Source organism: Crocuta crocuta, unplaced genomic scaffold (assembly GCF_008692635.1).
Source record: "Crocuta crocuta isolate KB4526 unplaced genomic scaffold, BGI_CrCroc_1.0 scaffold276, whole genome shotgun sequence".
Taxonomy (NCBI): Eukaryota; Metazoa; Chordata; class Mammalia; order Carnivora; family Hyaenidae; genus Crocuta; species Crocuta crocuta.
The window spans coordinates 1,008,034-1,028,171 of record NW_027531270.1 but is presented as its reverse complement, the minus strand read 5'-3'; the positions used below and the strand labels follow the sequence as shown (position 1 = coordinate 1,028,171).

The 20,138-nt window shown below is 37.9% G+C and overlaps 1 protein-coding gene across 1 annotated transcript in view; it reads right to left on the bottom strand.

Annotated features, from left to right (window-relative positions):
• Nucleotides 1–20,138, bottom strand: part of PDE3A (phosphodiesterase 3A) — a 119,281-nt gene that overhangs the window by 21,270 nt on the left and 77,873 nt on the right. The window contains exons 5-8 of the mRNA XM_077771161.1: nt 13,319–13,538; nt 9,812–9,891; nt 6,442–6,596; nt 4,929–5,066 (exon numbers count right to left, since the gene is read on the bottom strand). Of these exons, the coding sequence (XP_077627287.1) occupies nt 4,929–5,066; nt 6,442–6,596; nt 9,812–9,891; nt 13,319–13,538 (593 nt within the window). The remainder of the gene's footprint in view (nt 1–4,928; nt 5,067–6,441; nt 6,597–9,811; nt 9,892–13,318; nt 13,539–20,138) is intronic.

The window sequence follows — 20,138 nt, the reverse complement described above, 5'->3', positions numbered from 1 at the left end:
TGATGTGGGGCTTGAACCCAAGAACCATGAGATCATGACCTGAGCTGAAATCAAGAGATGGATGCTAAACGAACTGAGCCACACAGGTGCCCCTGAATGATATTCCTTTAATTGTGTGCTCGTTGTTTATCATATATGTATATATACATATACACACATATATACATATTTATATAACTATAAAGGAATTTCTATCTAAAATGAAACAGGAGGATATAAAACAAAAAATCTCACACATGTACTCTTAGAAAAATAAAAGTTAAAGACTGACAAGCTGATTTCCTGTAAAATGACTGATGTACAAAAAAGTGATAAAACTGGAATGATAGTGAGTTGATCAAGAGTTGCCTCATATGACGCTTGGGAATTATACTTGTGGTTTCCAGAGGCATGAACTTGAGCTTGTTTGCGTGACTGCACTGGTTTTGTCTGCTTGGGGAATTTTCAAACCTGGTCCCATTTGTTTTTGAGTTTTAACAGACTCTACTTAAACTATCCCCTTTTTATATTCACTGCCCAAATATACAGCCCACCCCAAGCCCTCAAGGGACTCAGGAATGATAGCTTGCTATAGTTGGCACATCCTAAATCACAGTGCCTCTGCTATTCCTGAATAAACTCATATTTTTGACAATTTTGAGCTTGCCTCAGTTTAATTCTTTAGGCTGGCATAATTAAAAAGGAGAGTTATTCATTCAACGTACATCTATGGAGTCCCTACAATGTTCCAAACAATCTTCTGCATATATGACATATATACAGGTGAACAAAACAAAGATCTCTTCCTTCGGGGAGTTTATGGTCTAGCAGACGAGGGCAGTAAACAACAGATATAATAAGTATGGTATACCCTATGACAAAAAATAGTAAGTAATATGGAAAAAGAAAAATGGGAGTAGGGGTGGAAGACTTAGAATACAGGGAAGCTATGGAATTTGCTTTTTTAAGTATGGTGGTTAGAGCAGACATATCCAAGGTGACAGTTGAGCAAAGAATTGAAGGATATGTCGATGGAGGTACATGGATATCTGAGAAAAGAGTTTTTCACACAGAGAAAAAGCCCTGTGCCAAGGCTCTGAGGTATGCTCAATTTACTCAAGAAAGAGCAAGAAGGCCAGCATGGCTAAAACAGAATGAATGAGGACAGGAGTAGAATTTAAGTTGGTAACAGCAGAGTGGGATTGTGCAGGATGCAGTGCTGGCATTTGACAGCCAGCCTGACCATTGTAAGATTTTTACTCTTAAGTAGGGAGTCCCTGGAAGAGATTAGAGCAGGGAAGTAACTTTATTTGACTTATGTTTCAAAAGCATCACCCGTAGCTGCTGTTGGGAAAAGATTATACACTATGTACATCAACTTCTGTATGTTTTTCTCCATTCTGAATGGCAAGTACATTAAAGCTTTACCTTTTTTGTGTGTTACATAACATCTACATCTCCTCTCTTTAAAAATGCAACAGAAGGGGCACCTGGGTGGCTCAGCCAGTTAAGCGTTTGACTTCAGCTGAGGTTATGATCTCACAGTTTGTGGGTTTGAGCCACATGTCAGGCTCTGTGCTGACGGCTCAGAGCCTGGAGCCTGCTTCAGATTCTGTGTCTCCCTTTCTCTCTGCCCCTCCCCTGCTTGTGCTCTGTGTCTCTCTCTCTCTCTCAAAAATAAAAAACATTAAAAAAAATGCAACAGAAAGTGAAGTTTAAGGTTTTGGTAATATTTCAAGCTAGTTATTATCTATTTTAAAGTTAGCTCTTCTTTACTACTGCTTTAGTCTGTTTATGAGTTCTTGCTCATAAATACTAATGGATTTAACTATCAGAACCAAAATCCAAGCCAAGCTTTTTTTGGCTTCAAATTTTGTACTCTAAACTCTGTCAGATCCTACCATTGGTATGTGAAAAGCAATGTCGTTAGGATTGCAAATAACTACAGTTTACCATTACTCTCTTAAACATTTGAAAGATGAATTGAAAAATTAAGACAACAGGATATCTTAGAGTATGGTTTTAAAATAGGAGACTTTTCACTAAGATAGCCCTTACAAATCAACCACCAATAATTTAAACTCACAAAGATTCCATTAACCAGGTAAATACTAGTCACTGGAAAAAGTAAGCACTCTTCTGAAGTTGAAACCATGCCCTTTTAAATTTGTTAAAGTAAATATGATAATCATCAAAAAGGCAGTCAGTATACTGAGACTGAAAAGTCATTTCCATTGCACATATGTCTCTTTAAAAATCTTTTGAAGTGAGACTTTTTCTGTGTAGTTTCAGCCAAAAGGTGATTTCTTGGAATGTTCAAGTTAATTCATTTCAGCTGTCCCAAAAGTCTTACTAAGGTAAAAAAAAAATATATATATGCCTTTCACACAGTGAAAATTTCATGATCTTGTGCTTATAAGCTCCAATCAAAGAAAAAACCCATAAAGTTCTACTCAGCAAAACAAAAGTGCATTTTCTCAAAGTTCAATCTTTGTAAATTAGAAAGATAAAATAGTGACATACTGAGGATCATGTAGTTATGTATTTATTTTTGAAAGGTGACTGGGAAAAAAAACACATTAGTGACTTTTGCTGTAATCTAATGGTTCATTACATCTAATTTTCCTGTTGTGTAATCATATCCAGGACTCTTACAAAACATTTTGTGGTAAAGGTGGTCAAGTTTCACATTCCCACCTCTTGCTCCCAGAAATTCAAGGGGAGCTAGGTACCGGGTACAATATTCCCTACACGGTCACTGGTGCTAAGAAACCAATTGTTATAATAATGAGTTTTCCACCGTCTCAAGCTATTTCAGAATAAGTGAATGTGTTTTATAGGGGGCTGAGAAACAGCTGAAGGTAAATGAAGGTCAAAAGTATGGATTTCCTGGGGTGCCTTGGTGGCTCAGTCAGTTGTGTCTGACTCTTGATTTCAGATCAGGTCATACTCTGATCTCATGGTTCCTGAGTTTGAGCCCCGCATCAGGCTCTGCACTGACAATGTGGAGCGTTCTTGGGATTCTCTCTCTGCCCCTCCCGTTTGTGTTCTCTCAGTCTCTCTCTTTCTCTCTCTCAAAATAAATAAATAAATGTAAAAAAAAAATAAGTATGGATCTCAAATCACATATCCTATATATTACTGTGACTAGATGAATGGGATATGCTCTTTTAAGCCTAGGTTTCCCCTCTGAAAAACAAAGATTAAACAGAATACCTGCATCAAAGTTACTGAGAGGATTCAATTGCAGAGTTCGGGGAAGTCTGTGACATACGTATCAAATAACAAACAATGTGAAAATTTTCTCTTCGTAGGAAACACACACTGTAGTGAATGGGAAAGCACACTTCTGGGCCCACTGCCACCTCTTCTTGTGGCACCATTCCAGGGATATTTCCAGGTAAAACCCTTCCCTCAGAGGTGTGTTCTGCAAGGGGGTTCAGAAAATGGGATAGCAAGCCTCCCAGGAGGAGCCCCGAGGTGTGAGGTTAAGGTGGACTGAATAAAAACGCTGCCATTCAAGTTGTCTTCAAGATCACCTCACATAAAAGATGTTGCTTAGCAATGAGCAGAAGGAAAGAGAGGGAAAAAATGGGACGAACAAATCCTAGTAAAGGTGCCAGGGTGTCACCCTGGGCCTCACAGTGTTCGTGGTCAAAAGAGCATCTAGTAGAGGCAACTACATGGTACACAGACCGTGTAATTATTTTGAGCTTCATAGGCGATCATTTTAGCACACGTCTGTATGTAGCAAGTTGAACTGCCATTATTTTGACATATGTCTAATTTCTCTATGTTCCTTTAAGGCACTGACATACTTTCCTTCTTGAACACTAGTCTGGTACTTTGTGTTTGTGGAACTGAAAACCAGAGGAAAGGCTCATCTTCATTCGAACCTTCATGGATCAGGAATCCTCACCATGAAGCTCTACACTTAGATACTTGTTGAGAAGCCTGAAAATGCCTGTCTCTGATGGATGTGGTAGAAATCAGTAGGACACGTGATTTCTCTTTTAGTGTTTTCCAGGGAAATGTTAGTGGCTCCAATAAATCTGTGTCTTGATTTCTAAGTCTTATATTAATTTGGTGGTCCTTAGCATCTCTGCTGTGATATTTAGTCAATCTATGAAAACACACTTACAACATTTTACACAAGCTGGTAAATATTATTGTGTTAACTCCTTTAATTTAGGGTGCATTCTGATAGGTTTTTGATAATAGAATAATTTCAGCATTTTGTTTCATTTATTGAGAACAATCATATTCAAATTCTTAATTTCTGTGTTTTCTTTCTCCTTCAGGGACACAAATATATATATATATACACATATATATATGTGTATTAATGTGGGAAAGTCATCTAGCTTAAGGAAAATATACTAAAAGTTTTAAGTAGTAATAGTTCATAGTTTCTTTCTTGTGATACTTAAAGGTGTCCTCTATATTAAAACAGAAAACTCTGTTTGATAGGTTTCTCACAGCAATGGAAGGAAATGCGTTTCTGCATAATATCTTACTTTTGGTAAGACCTAAACACTGTAATATTCAAAACAATTTTTAAAATAGAACAATTTTATTGTCAAAATTACAGACAATAAATTACTGTTTATAATTAGGCAGCTTTCTTATTTTGAGGGCTTGTATCAGGTTTTCTTTTGTTGAATTTTATAAATTTCAGATTTACTTCTCCATCTTGCTTATATATTCCCATTCCCTTCCATTCTGTCTTAAAAACTACATATTTTAATTGCACAATATGGTATTCCACTCATTTGAAATTCCATTTTTTTTTTGTTAACCCACCACCAAGGAATCTAAAGAATGTGAGGTACGAAAATTTCCTTTCTCCACCTGAAATCTACCACCAGTGTCAAGCATGTACAGAGCTTTAACCAACCAAGGAAGTTTTTTTCTACATTTAAAATCACATGTATGAATGCATTCCTTACCTGACTAAGAATACGGCCACATTTTCTTCCTATTTTTTCCATCAAATCAAAAATTGGAAAATTCCAAGTATTTAGCTGCTCCATAATTGAGTCCAAGTTATCCATGACAAGAGGTTCAGGAGCAAGAATTGGTTTGTCCTATAATGAAGAAGAAAATAGTTTAAGAACATGCAATGTTTTTCTACAAAGCAATTTGTGCTTATTTAATCCAACAACTAATTTTACAAAAATAAATGACTTAAAACTTCAGGGTGAATGAATGATGTTAATAAAAAATCAAGATGAACAAGGCACTGGTCCCAAAGTAAGGAGAAAAAGTCCTCATGCTGTTTCATACCATGAATTTTATATATTAGGTGCCTGCCAATTCCTGGTTCATATATGCTACAGAAAAAAATGGTTGTTTCTTTGCTGAGTTAACTGCTTTTCACCTACTGTGGTATTCTTCAATAAAGACTGAAGGACTTTAGGATGCTCTGAAATTGTAAGTAAATTTATCTCCTTAGATGTATATGTACATTTTTCTGGGACGGTTCCTCGTTTATACCAGACTTTCAAATGAAACACTTAAGCGGGGGAGGAGTCAATCACCCCCTACCCTACTTGGCCAAATTTATATTTTTGTTTCAAAATCAGCATTAATCCTATAACTGCCACATTTTTCACTCTTTTTATTAAATTTGTGTGACGTAAGGTTTCCAAAGGAACCTGCACTAAAGTAATGTAAAGACATTTTACAATTGGTTCTAATGAGGATATTCTTAAGAGTACATTTACCAAAAAATAAAAATAAAAAATATTGATACTGAAGATTAGGAAACATACAAATTACATTATCTGACAATCTCTTTAAATTAAAAGTATAAATGGTAACTCAGGTAAAAGAAAAATGAAAAGAGCAACAACTGATAATCATATGACAGTGAACTATTTTCTACTATTTGCTGCCTCCCTAAATTAATCTGACTCAAATGTATGCTTTTATCCTCTTTAAACGGATCTCTATAAACACCCAAAGCCAGTCATCACTAAAGGATATTTTATTGGGTAGCAAGTGTCAGTATAAACTTAGGTTAATACAGTAAGCAAAATAAATATTGGCATGCTTTCCAAATAAAGGAGGTACTAGGACAAAACAGTAGAAGCCCTAAGACAACTAACGTATTTCACTTTTACTGATATTTTTTATAAAATATTGTTTTATTGGATGAAATAATTTTTCCTATGCACTTTTAGATTTATACTTTTAGATTCTAGGATTAAGAAATATCTGTAATCACTTGTGGACATAAATACTTATGTTTTTAATCACTAAATAATAGAATCATTAAGAGATCGATGACTTGGATAAGGAAAAATTATACTGATACACACAGGTATGGTTATAACACATGTGTGATCCAAAAGAGATATATTTGTAAATCTAATGACTCAGGGATCTATTTCTAAGTCAATTTCTATAATAGAAGGCAATTCCTCAAGTAAATGAATGAGCACAGTGATATGGGGATACCAGGAATATCATGGTCTCAGATGTGTAGGTGCCACAAGCTGAAGCTTTCCTTAGAGGCTCTCTCGGGCCCTCAGTCTCATCTTCATTCTGAACAATATCACTGCTATCGCTGTTGTTATTGGTTTCATAATCAGAGGTAACTTGAGTAGTGTCATCTGCAATTAAAAGAGAACAGATTATGATGAAACTTACAAATGGAAAAAGAGGTCCCATGTGAGTGAATATTCCTACATGAGTAGGGAAATGCTTTCATGAGCTTACACACCAAGAATGTAAGTGAAGAAAAGTAACCATTTTTTAACCCAAGCAAACAGATAGAATTATGACCCGTGGTTTATATGATGCTAAATAATTCCTCAGTAATAATACTTAGATTAGCAGTTTATAGTTTTTAAAAATCCTGTAACTTTATATTTCTTTTTCCTTTATGCATCAGCCAACACACTAAACCACCAAGTAGCTGACAAAAACACTAACTCCAGAATAGGCACATGGGTAGGAGAAGTTAAGTTGATGTCTGAGAACAAAGTGGTCTGTGTCTGTGGGATATGGCACAGGGCATGTGCTTAAGGGCTGGGGAGATCTTCTGTATGCAACCTCCATAGGAATCTGTGGCTTTCTTCCTCAGCTGCCTCCTTCTACTGTCTCTATTTCATTCAGCACTAAACTATGCTAACGGCGGCCCAATCACGTAATATGAAGAGTCTGTACAACATGCTTCTAGGGCAAAGACTTCAAAAGAAGCTTCTCATGGCTGAATAAGTGCCTGAATGAAGTTTATTGTGCAAGTGCCATGTACTGGATAGCACTGAAAGCGCCTTATTTGTACTAACACCTTTAAATCTACACAATCCTATGAAGCAGATGTTACAGCACATCACTGCATTACAGCTATCCCTACTTTGCAGAAAGGAAATGGGGTCACAGAAGGATAAGTAAACTGCTTAAGGCGCACAGCCGGTAAATTCTGCCACATGAATTTGAACTCATGAAATCTGATCCTATTTCCTATGTTCTTTACTTGTGATAAATCCTAGCTTTTTTTTTTTTTTTCTTTTATGGTTATTGTTGAGATCCCTATGGAATCTTTGCTTTCTTCTTTCAGAACCTTTATTGTTTCAGCTTTTACATTTAGGTTTATGCTCTACCGCAGGACCATATTTCACACGGCGTGAAGTAGGGGGTGAAATTCATTTTTTTCCAATCTTATTGGAATATGCTGGCATCTCTGTTGAAAATTCAATGACGATGTAGACATGGGTCTACTTTGGGGCTTTCTGTTCTATTCTATCTGACCTATTTGCTGATTCTTATCCCTACACCACAGTATCTTGATTACTGTAGTTTTATGTCTTGCAGTCAGGAAAAGTATTTTCTCTAACTTTGTTCTCCTTTCTCAGATGCAGATATTCTAGGATTGTGGTATGCCCTCATACATTCACATACATTTTTCTGAAGTTGTTAGTGAAGAATGGCTTTTGTTAGGTAGCCTATTGTAACTAGGAGTATAAGACTTTTCCAAGGACCCGCCTTTCTTCCATCTTTCTAATGCTGTTTGTTCTATGTTAGAATTAGACACAGCATGAAAGTACAATTGACAAGTTTCAAGCTCAGAATTTGTAGAAAAAAATGAAGAACACTCAAAGGCCATAGCTCTACACGAGACCACAAAGGTGATAGGGAATTACTACTCATATTCTATCAGACTCAGTAGAGTCAAAGAATATCAAAGACATAAGGAGGGGATATTCTGAGTCTTCAGAATGCCACAAACAGTATCACCAAGAATTCTCCTTTTGAATTTTTCTGGCCTATGTCCCTTGACATATCTGTTGAAGCAGATAATCAGGAACCATTCTTACATATCTTTATTACCCTAAACTCTAAAGTTCAGAGAAGCCATTTTTTTCTACCTCGTGAATCTTCAGCATTAACAAAAGCAGGTCCCTAGAGCTGCATCAATAAAAATAAAATAATAATTACTGTAGTAATGGCAGCAGTGGGTCACTGTTTACATTACGTACAGTGATCCAGATACTATAAGTATTTTATATGATTTTTAAAAAATTGAAGTATAGTTGACATAAAACAGTACATCAGTGTCAGGTGTACAACATAATGATTCAACAATTATATACATTATGCAATGCTTACCCTAAGTGTAGTTACCATATAGTTATTATGATAGTATTGACAATATTCCCTTAGCTCTACTTTTCATTCTCATGACTTATTTATGTTATAACTGGTAGTCTGTACTTCTTAATTCCCCTTCCTCTCCTCCATTCTGGCAACTACATTTGTTCTCTGTAGTTATAAATTTGTTTCTGTTTGCTTGGTTTTTTAGTTTCTACATATAAATGAAATAATATATTATTTGTCTTTCTCTAGCTGACTTATTTCACTTAGCACAATACCCTCTAGGTCCACCCATGTTGTCACGAATGGCAAGATTTCATTCTTTTTTGTGGCTGAGTAATATTCTCTCATGTGTTAGGTTGCTTCCATTATCTTGGGTATTGTAAATAATGCTGCGGTAAACATAAGAGTGCATATATCTTTTTGAACTAGTGTTTTTGTTACATTTTTAAAGTAATTTAATTCTCACAACAATCCTGTTTGATAGGTACTGTTTTTTTTTTTTTAATGTTTTATTTATTTCTGAGAGAGAGAGAGAGAGAGAGAGACAGCGTGAGCAGGGGAGGGTCAGAGAGAGAGGGAGACACAGAATCCGAAAGAGGCTCCAGCACAGAGCCCAATGCGGGGCTCAAACCCAAGAACTCGAGATCATGACCTGAGCCAAAGTCGGATGTCCAACCGACTGAGCCACCCAGGTGCCTGGTACTGTTCTTATCCCCACCTACAGATGAAGGAACTGAGTCACAGAGATTACAAGTTAGCGGGCAGTCAAATAAGAATAAAACCAGGCTCGAATGCCTGTGTTCTTTTAACCTCTCCATAACATTGCCTCAAGAAAAGCATTTTTGCAAGCTTATAGTGAACTATAAACAGAGTCCTTTCTGAGTCTGTAATGTGGAACTCCAGAGAGTTCCCTAAAATGGATGGCCCTTAAGTGTCCCAGATAAAATGACATTTCTATATAATTCTATGGATTTTATAAAATGACTTCTAATTTAAAAACATATAGATTTGTGTATAGATATTGAAAACCATTTTGAACTGCTTTGCATCAAAATTTTACCCATGATTAACTCTTAGGTAGTAGGACTATGGATTATTTTGTTTTCCTTATCTTTTTTATTTTGTCGTCTAAAAAATCAGGAACATATGTTACCTTTTTGATCAGAAGGGAAAAAAAACAGTAAAGTGACTTCCATTTTGAGGAACAGAAATCCAAACAAAGAACTACCTGTTCTGCCTGGTGTCCGAATGGCTGCACTGCTTCTTTCCACAGAAGCAGGAGTCCCTTGGGGATATGGCCGGCCACAGCTGAAAAAAATTGGGACAACTATAAGATTATTCTTTCTTTCCAAAAAACCACAGGCATACACCACCTATGTGTATATGAAGAGAGATAATAATCAAATCTCTCTACCTTCCACTTATTTGATAGAAAACCTCATTTTGCTTTATATATGGATGCTGATACACTGTTTCTTTTTTGTGAGAATGTCATCAATACAAACGATCAGAAACTTCACTCAACTCTCATCTTCCTTTATAGTATAGAGGACTGTATGGTTTCACCATAGTTGAGGTGAAACCACTGGCAAAATTGTTACATTATTTAGAGAATCCTGGGATAGTCTGCTACCTATTTAGAGTAGTGATTTTGGAGGTGCTGATTTGTATTTAGTTAAAAAATACCTTTCCCAATGGATTCCTTTGTACCTGCTTAAAAGCTTTGTAATTAGATTTACTTCTATGAGTTAAGAGACATTTTATACCCAAAGAGTCCTTTAAGAAAAGATTGCATATGTGAAAACAGAATGCTAGTATATGAATTTTTGCCACAAAATATACATTAATTCCTTTTTAAAGACCGACTAGTCACTGTTAAGGCCCTAAAGAAATGAACGAAATAGAGATACATTTTGATGAAGAGTGAATGTAAAATTGACTGGCACAGAATGCTAGTTGAGAAAAACAGGCCAAGGGGGTATGTTGTGAGTAACCCAGAAAAAGGAAAGTACTTAAGAGATTGGGCTCTTTAAGAGAGGACATTGGAGGATGTAGGATATTTTTCTTTTCTCAACAGTTTTGACTGTTTTATTAATTAAAAAGCAACCCCACAAATGGCTAGGCAAGTTTCTTCTCTCACTTATCTTGTTCAGAAATCTATGGTTAGATTTGAATTCTGCCTTTTGCTTCTGGGTTCTTTTCTTCTGCCTGATACTACAAAGGGTCGCAAACAGTTTTTGTTTGCTATTTAACCACAGATTATTCACTCTAAAAGGAAAAGAAATGAACTGGTTCATAATTTAATATATTAAATGTCTCATCACTTTTATTTTCCCTGAATTGTGCTTAGATATGTGTTGTAGAGATAAGCGTTTTCCAGTCAGAGAATATTCTCATCCTAAGTAAATTTATTTTCAAGCCTTAAACGTAAGTGGAAAAGCGTCACATGCGTAATAATTTCTAATTATGAAATCCCATCACTTTGATTTACGGAATCAAAAGAAAATGACTGGAACAAAGAGAAAAACAACAGACACAAATGATGGGCTTACATTCTTGGGTGATGCTTGGTGGATGCAGGGTTTATTAGTTTTAAGAATTTTCATTACAAGATAATACTTAAAAGGAACACTTAAATTAGTAGTCCAAATATACCATCTCCCATGCCAAAAAACCAGCTTCTTGCATAGACATTACAGCAGCCAAAAGACTGGGATTCAATGCCAAACCCTTCGAGTTCAGCAGGGGAAACCACAATAATTAGTCGTGTGTTTCTGAAGCTCTCTGTGCCTACATGGGTGGCTGCCTTGAAGGCAATAATAGAACATGGTTTGAATTACAGATTTATAAAGCCCAAACAAATAAAAGACACACTACTGGATTTATAAACATTACTGAACAAGCAGGCAGTGAAATTCTCTTGTTTTTCTCCAAAACTTCTTTTATAAAAATCCCATTACATTCTTCTTGCTAAGTCTACAAAAAATAGACCGTGATGAGAACAGCTATGTAAGTGGTAGATCTCTTCAGAACATCTCTGCTTTCTTTAGGCAACTTATTTCCCACAAGTCTGAAGCCTGCAGTGGGAGAGTCTTCCTAGAAATGTTAGAAGCAGATGTCCTTGATGCTGATTACTCCACTGAGCTTCATCTTGGCGTAGGATGCACACCAAAAAAACATGTTTCTTAAGGATGTTCCATCAAACACTAGCTCCATGGGAAATTACTGTATGTTCACCTAAAGAAATTGGTTCTGTGGTCAGATAAATTCAGAAAATGCTAGATGAGACAAAAATCAAGAGGTTTCTTTTTGCAGGACTTCTCAGAGCTTTTAATAAAGTGATGTGTGTTGTGAGTCACTGAGGGAAATATGATAGGCCTGTTTTACCACAGATCACACTTTGTTTATGTGTATGTGTATGTGTGGGATGGGGGGATGGGATTAATATTCCAGGAAATTATTTCATTAAAAACGCTGTCATAGAGAGGATAACACAGAGACTTTTGGATGATAAAATAACTTTTTACTCTGACCCTGGACCAAGAAACTAACAAAAATGATTTTCCCTTTAAAAATATTTGTAAAGAGAAAAGAAGTAATATAGAGTTTTTGAATAAATAATCAGAAAATGAAATCTGTGAAGCTTAAAATGAATATAATAATTAAGTCTAGGTCCGTGAACCACCAGGTGATATTAAACAATCAATATGTAACATATTTATGCAAATGGTTATCCTCATTAACCTTAGAAAAGAAATAGCATTTTGTTCAAGACACTCTCATGATTATACTTACTTTAAAAACACTCAACTCTTCTAGTTAAAAGAATACTGTAATGCTTTAAAACCAGCTCTTCAAGTTGAAGCTTTTCATAACAGTAATACAGTTATCAGTAAGAAGAGGTATTTGCTTTTCATGACAATGTTGGAAAAATAACTACTCTTGCTATACTAGGCCTTTTTTCTTATCCTCTGTGACAAGACATCACTTCCTATTTCCAATTCTATTTAAAAATGATAAAGCAGTACAAACTGATTGCTTAATTGCAGTCAGAGACCCATTTGAGTCCAACCATAATGTGTCATGTGTTATCTGCACATTTTCAAAGTGGGAATTGCACACATAAAATACCCTAAAAATCAATATAAAATCCTCCCTGGATATAAAAATATTCCAACACATGGGGCACCTGGGTGGCTCCATTGGTTGAGCATCTGACTTCAGCTCAGGTCATGATCTTGTGGCGTGGGTTTGAACGCCGTGTCAGGCTCTGAGCTATCAGCACAGCACAGGAGGCTGCTTTGGAGTCTATGCCTCCCTCTCTCTCTGCTTCCCCCATTTGTACTCTCTCTCTTTCTCTTTCAAATATAAACATTAAAATTTTTTTAAAGTATTTTAACACAACATCCCATTATATTAAATTACTTTATATGAATTTTTACTGTATGTTTTATGAATTCTCCATCAGTAAGCAGAGGAAATATACAACTAATTATTTTATATCATCTCCAAAGATTATCTGTATGGACTATATGAACTCTAAGATTTCTATTAACAGAAAGCCACAAAAATTTTTTTCTACTCAACATAAAATACATGATCTTCTACATTTCCTCAACTGCCTTGGCCAACCGCCATATAGCTTATGTGGGTTGGAGGTGAGTGCTCCTAAGGAGGAAAGTAGTATTAACTTTCTGATGAGTTAAACTCCATCTTAACAAGACAAAGTCCTTACCTGCTACATATAACAGGTGGAGGGAGGATCTGAGGAGACAGGTCAGGGGCACTCTGAGTATAAGTTAATGCCCTGTGAGAACCTAGGCCTTGTTTGGCAGCCGTGTTGGCAGATTCTGGAAACTGCACTGCAGAAATTTTGCTGACTGGGCTGCTGGCTGGCGTCCCTTGGGGAGGTGAGGTACAGGGCGATGAAAGAGGTGAAATTTTGGCTAGGGCACCTAGAAAGACAAAGATTTATTAAATCACTGAATAAGTTTTTTGAAAATCAAAAACTGTAGCTCCTACACTTCACCGTGGACCCCTTCTCACTCTATCAGAACCACGTGAGCACTCAGGCCATGAAGCTTGCCCTCTCTGCACACGACCATCTGGAGACAAAGTGTACGGTGTGCCATCTCCATTGTATGAAGTGTGAAGAATGAATCATCATGAAAAAATCAGTGGCAATGTTGGCAAATTGAGCTAAAGCCTTGGTGTTCTGGAGTAACTTCAGCACAGAAGGTATTATTTTCTCCTCCCATTTTTTGTTTCTTCTTGTCATTCTGACATACTGATAATAATTAAAATTTCCTCATGTGTTTGCCTTCTCTAAGGTTGTGAAATTTTTAGCAGTAACAGGATCTGCTATTGTTTTAAACATTAACTTATCTGGGGGCGCCTGGGTGGCTTAGTCGGTTAAGCGTCCGACTTTCGCTTAGGTCATGATCTCGCGGTTCATGGGTTCGAGCCCCACGTCGGGCTCTGTGCGGACTGCCAGCTCAGAGCCTGGAGCCTATTTCAGAGTCTGTATCTCCCTCTCTCTCTCTGACCCTCCCCTGCTCACACTGTCTCTCTCTCTTAGAAATAAATAAAAATTAAAAAAAAAACATTAACTTATCTGGAGCAGAGTTTGGCAGGTGTCTAATGCTTAAAATTTGTAAATAAGGAAGATAAATTTTTGAGAGGTAATTAGCTTTATTAACCATCAACATTTTCAGTGAAACTATGTTATTGGTGTGAGGCAGAACTCTGATCAGAATAGTATCTGAAGAAACATTTAAAAATGTAATACGATCCATTTCAGATGAAACAATAGACCTAAAGCCTAAATTTTAAGTGTTGATATCTGTGCCAAAGTGTGTTTGCTCTTGATTGTGGAAAGTGTACAGAAAACTGGCTTAGATTTCAAAGTACTGATACTTGAGTACAGGGACGAGATCTTTTGAAGTTCCACACTCCCAAACACAGAGAAGGCAGCCAGCACTGAAAGTGAAGAGAAAACTATCTCTGAACAGCCACGTGCTTACTGTTTTTCAGCATTTTATGGCTGAACAACCTATTGTAAGGCAAGTGAAATGAAATCTTGAGTTGTTTTCTATTTCTCACCACTTGGGGGAAAGACAGAATCGGCAACTCTCACATTATGAACTGATGTGTGTGGGGAACTGGGGGCTGGCTTAGTTTGCTCCCAATGCCAAGTTCTCTCAAAAGTTTGATATGTTACCCCCCAAGATTTTTGGGTCCACTGGAAATAATATTAAGCTTGCGGAAGGGCTTTTGCAATTTTTATGTGTTGTTGGCATCATTATTTCTTTTGTTATACTGAAGGAGAAATTGTGCTCTTCCTTTGATAAGTGTGGAGGCCAGGAGCCCTTCCTATCCTCCTACTTCTTTTAAATATTTCTGTTGATTTTTTAAAAGTTCATTTATTTATTTTTGAGAGAAAGAGAGAGTGTAAGTGGGGGAGGGGCAGAGAGAGGAGGAGAGGTAGAGACTCCCAAGCAGCTCCACACTGTCAGTGTAGATTTGCACTCCAGACTGGATCCCACAAACCCTGAGATCATGATCTGAGCCAAAATCAAGTCACACACTTAATGGTTAACCGCTTAACCGAATGAGCCACACAGGCACCCCTCTATTGTTGATTCTCGATCAAAAGATTAACACTTGCCTTCATAGGTAAATGAAAGCACTCAGAGAGGTTAAATTACCTTCCTATGGTCACAGTGCTAATGAGTAGGAGAAAATGGAGTGAGTGCTGATCTTAGTAAAATGTGGTTTTAGCCCACACTTCTATCAGAGACTGTCCAAGGAGAAAGAAAAATCCATGATCTGCTAGATAGCATCTGTACTGCACTTTTACAATGACATGGCTAGGGGTTTATTTTGATTTCTATTTCTTTTGAAAATATTTAGCTATTTTACCAAAGACACTGACAAGCCTACAGTATATAATCTCCTAAACCAAACCAAACCAAATTTCACTTCAGTCTTGAGAGTTTCTTGACAAACCTATCATTGTGTACAACAAGTGGGTTACAGGTGCCTTGTGAAGTACTACGGCTGTAATTTTTTAAATAAAGATTTTATTTTGGAGGCTTCAGAATAAATTTAATTTTTAATATTATTTCTAATATTTTACAATGATATTGTATTATAATTTTACACAACAAAGGAAATAAAATTTTCACCAAGCTCTAAATCCCTTCCCATTTCTCCAGTGCTGTCTGTGGAACACTACTGTATTGACACATATTATTTCTCACACATCATACATACAGAGCATACTCATATGCTCTGATGTAAAAAGGTTGGAAATGGCTAGTTTAATTTAGGCTATTTGTTAGATTATGGCCAACTGAGTCTTCAGAAAATCTTAAAAAGGAGTGTAAACATAAGGAGGGGGATGGGGGTATGATGTTGCAAAAAGAAAGTGTCTACACAGAGTAGCTGTGCACCCTGTTCCAGAGACCAAAGATGCAGGAGTCAACAACAAAAAATCCCAGATCTCTTGGAGCTTCCCATCTCTTGGAAGAGACAGAAACTTAAAAAAAAAAAAAAAAAAAAGAAGAGGTGGAAGAGGGGGAAAAGGAAAAGAAAAAGAAGAAGGAGAGGAGGAGGGATTAAAAGAAAAAATCTCCAGGGGTGCCTGGGTGGCTCAGTCGCATCTGACTTCAGCTCAGGTCATGATCTCACAGTTCATGGGTTCGAGCCCCACGTCAGGTTCTGTGCTGACAGCCAGGTCAGAGCCTGTAGCCTGTTTCGGATTCTGTGTCTCCCTCTCTCTCTGACCCTCCCCTGCTCATGCTGTCTCTCTCTCTATCTCGGAAATAACTAAAACAAAAAAAAAAAAATTAAAAAACAAAAAGAAACTCCAGTAGTTTTATGTGAAAAATAAAAATTATTTAAGAAAAATAATGCAGAGAATATAGAACAGAAAACAGATATCCAGAAATGTTCTAGGGGTAAAATTTAAATAGAGGCCCAGTGCAGTAAGGAAGACATTTAGAAAAGTATTGGGGGAAGCATGTTTCAGAAAGAGGAACCTACCTGGGAGAAGTCAGAAGGTCAGCTGGGAGGTCAGTGAGGAAGGGGAAAGCAGCTTAGTGAAGGGGAAAAAGGGGCAGGGAACAGGAAACGTGTCAGAGAAGCTTCCAGGCAAGGCTGTAGAGGGCTGACAGGCCAAGGCAAGATTTTAACTGTTGTATTTTGGGGGGAGTTGGGGGGTGGGGAAGAGACTTCTGAAAGGCAATGCTTTGGGCAATTCTTTAATTATTTTGATTGTTAATTGTGAGTTTTTGAGTTTTCTACCACTTTTTATTTTTTTAAATAGTCAATAGGAGGGGCGCCTGGGTGGCTCAGTTGGTTGAGCATGACTTCAGCTCAGATCATGATCTCACAGTTCGTGGGTTTGAGCCCTGTGTCGGGCTCTGTGCTGACAGCTAGCTCAGAGCCTAGAGCCTGCTTCTAATTCTGTGTCTCCCTCTCTCTCTGACCCTTCCCTGCTCACGCTGTCTCTCTCTCTCTCTCTCATTCCCAGAAATAAAAAAAAAAAATTTAAAAAATTAAAAAAAAAATAAAGTCAATAGGAATAGTGCCATACGTGTCTAAACACAACATATTTTCTAAGGGCAATTTATGAGAAAAGTGATCTTTTTCATTGTGAATTCTTTATAGCTGCCAGCTGATATTCTTAGAGAAATGCAATTCCCTCTTAAATACAAATTTAACAATCCACTCAAGGATTAGAGTTCTTGGAACTCAAGGATTGACTAAATTTAAACAGCAGACCTTAAGACTCCAAACTTACTGCCTGTGATGGAATGTAAAATAAACCTTGTAAGAGAGGAAAAGCACTTTGCTTCTGTAGTACTGTTAGTCTACATATTTTGAACACTTCTAACAAGTACAAGTCCTGGCAACAACCATGAAAAGAGGGATATTTGCCCTCAGTCACAAAGACAGCAACATAGGATGTTCCTAATTTAGCTCTCCCTCACAAGAACAAGCAAGAACTACTCAACAACCAGACACCACTCAGAGAGTCCTGGCACATGGGAGTGAAGCTGAAGCACTACCCCTGCACCACAAAGATCAAGACAGACTGCATTTGGAGGGTAAAAAAAAAAGAAGCTATGGGGTGACCACACTGCCCTACTCCCAGCCAGCACAATAATGCACAAAGTCTCCCCTGAGCCTCTGGTTCCTTCTGTAGGAAAAGAGAACCCAAGAGGATATCCAGCACCCCTTTTAGAACTGTAGGCCGCTTTGTGGGAGTCCCTATTCTGATCCGTACCATGGGGACTGCAGGGGAATCTGTGAGGCTCAACCACTGGGAATCTGTGTCAGATAAAGGAGGCAGGGAGTTGCAACAACTAGGACATGGATTGTGGCAGACCAAGTTCATACATGCAGTGTCCAAATAGTATATAGCAGGTTTGCTCATCTGTAGAAACAAGCTGGGGGCACGCACGGATCAGTGAATTTGGTAGGTGCAGATGTGCCTGATTCAGATTCTTAAGCAAGGAGTTTTGCCAGCTCTAAAGCCCAGTACGCCCATACCCAGGCAAAGAAGTAAATCGTAGTCTCATCCACTGTGGGGTGTCCTCTAGCTCCATCGGGCCAAAAGGATTGGTGACAATTCCCAGAAGCAGCGAGGTCCAGTGGCACTTGAGCCAAGAGGTACAAGGGCTGTGCGGAATACCCCAGAGCAAAGCCAGGACTAGGTGTGGAGTGTTCCCATGCTACGCAAAAGCAGGGGGATTCATTCATAGCTATGCCTGAGGTAGCCCCTAGCCCCTCACAACCTGAGCGCCTATTTGGGAAACTGAAAGTAGCTGGAATGACCCCTCCCCTCCTGCCTTGGCAGGGAGCTCAGACATAGCCCTTCTCACTGTAGAGAGTGTCTCAGCCCCAGCTGACCAACTCCTGGAAGCTGTGTAGTCCAGCATCACTGGAGCTGACAGATGGGCAGAGAGAACAAACAGCTTTCAGAACAAAGCCAGTGGCCCTGTTTGGTCAGGGAACATGAGATGTGGGACAGCATGAGTTAAGACAACAAACAAAGAGCTTTATTGGCTGTACAGCTGCTTCTCCTGCTGTGCTCAAGCAGAGAATCTAATTTTTAGCCCTACTCATTGCTAAATGCAACCTATAGCCTATCTGACCAGGGGTCTAACTAGAGCACATGGAAAGCTGCATAACCCACCAATAGCCTTACATATAGTGGCATCTGAATAGAGAGCACAGCCTGTGGGTTCCCCCATCTGCAGAGGAAAACTGATGACTTTACCTAACCAGAGCATGCAATGTACACTCCGGCCTGATTCAGGTCCCCAAACAACAAGCTGCACAGTTCCTGGGTCCTTGCTAGGGTCCCTGTCATAGCCCCACTATTAATGAATATAGTATCAGTACCAACCATCTAGAAAGCCTCACCAGAGAATCAAGGCACTGTGGAGCCCATATTACAGCGTCATTTAGGTAGGGAACCAAGCCAATAGTCCTATCCAACTATTCTCAGCCAGTGGCACAACCCCTCATTCCCAACCTCAGAGCTTGAATAGGTGTTTCACCCCAAAACAGGCCACAATAGAAGGCCCTACCTGCCCAAAGACATTACCAGGAGACAACCCCGAAAGAGACTGAGCTGACTGGTTAAAACTGTCTCTGCAGAGCAAACCTACAAAGTCTGGAAAAGCTCAATTACTCAAATGCATAGATACCAACATAAGAAATCAAGGATCACACACACAAAAAAATCAGATAAATATGACACCACTAACAGAAACTAATGAAGCTCCAATAACTAACCCTAAAGAAATGAAGATCTATGACCAATCTGATAAAGAATTCAGAATAACCCTTTTAAGGGAGTACAGTAAACTAGAAGAAAACAGACAGACAACTAAACAAAATTAGGAAAGCAATGCAAACAAAAAAAGTCTGACATGACAAGGAAATAGCAATCATCAAAACCAAAACCCAAATGAACAAAAACCAAACAAAAATCCAAACTGGAAAGATACAATAACTGAAGAATTTAATAGAGAGTTTCAAAAGTAGATTTGACCATGAAGAATAAAGAATCAGTGATTGGGAGGGTAGAGCATTGGAAATTACAGTCAGAGAACCAAAAGGAAAGAGAATGAATAAGAGTGAAGAATGCTTATGGGGGTTATGGGACACAATAAAAGGAAATGATATTTGTGTTATGGGAATTCCAGAATAAGAAAGGAAAGAGAAGGGACAGAAAGTATATTTAAAGCACCAATGGCTAGAAACTTCCCAAACCTGAGGAAAGAGATGGCCATTGAAAACCATGAGGTCCCATAGATCCCAGAAAAGTTCAGCCAAAATAGGGCTACACCAAGATGCATTACAATTAAATTGTCAAAATTTAAAGACAAAGAATTTTAAGAGCAGCGAGAGAAAAGAGAGGTTGTATATATAAGAGGACCGCCAAAAAATGATTGGCAGATTTTTAAATAGCACTTTTCAGGCCAGGATTAAATGGGATGATATAGTCAAAATACTGAAAGAAAATAACGGTCAACCAA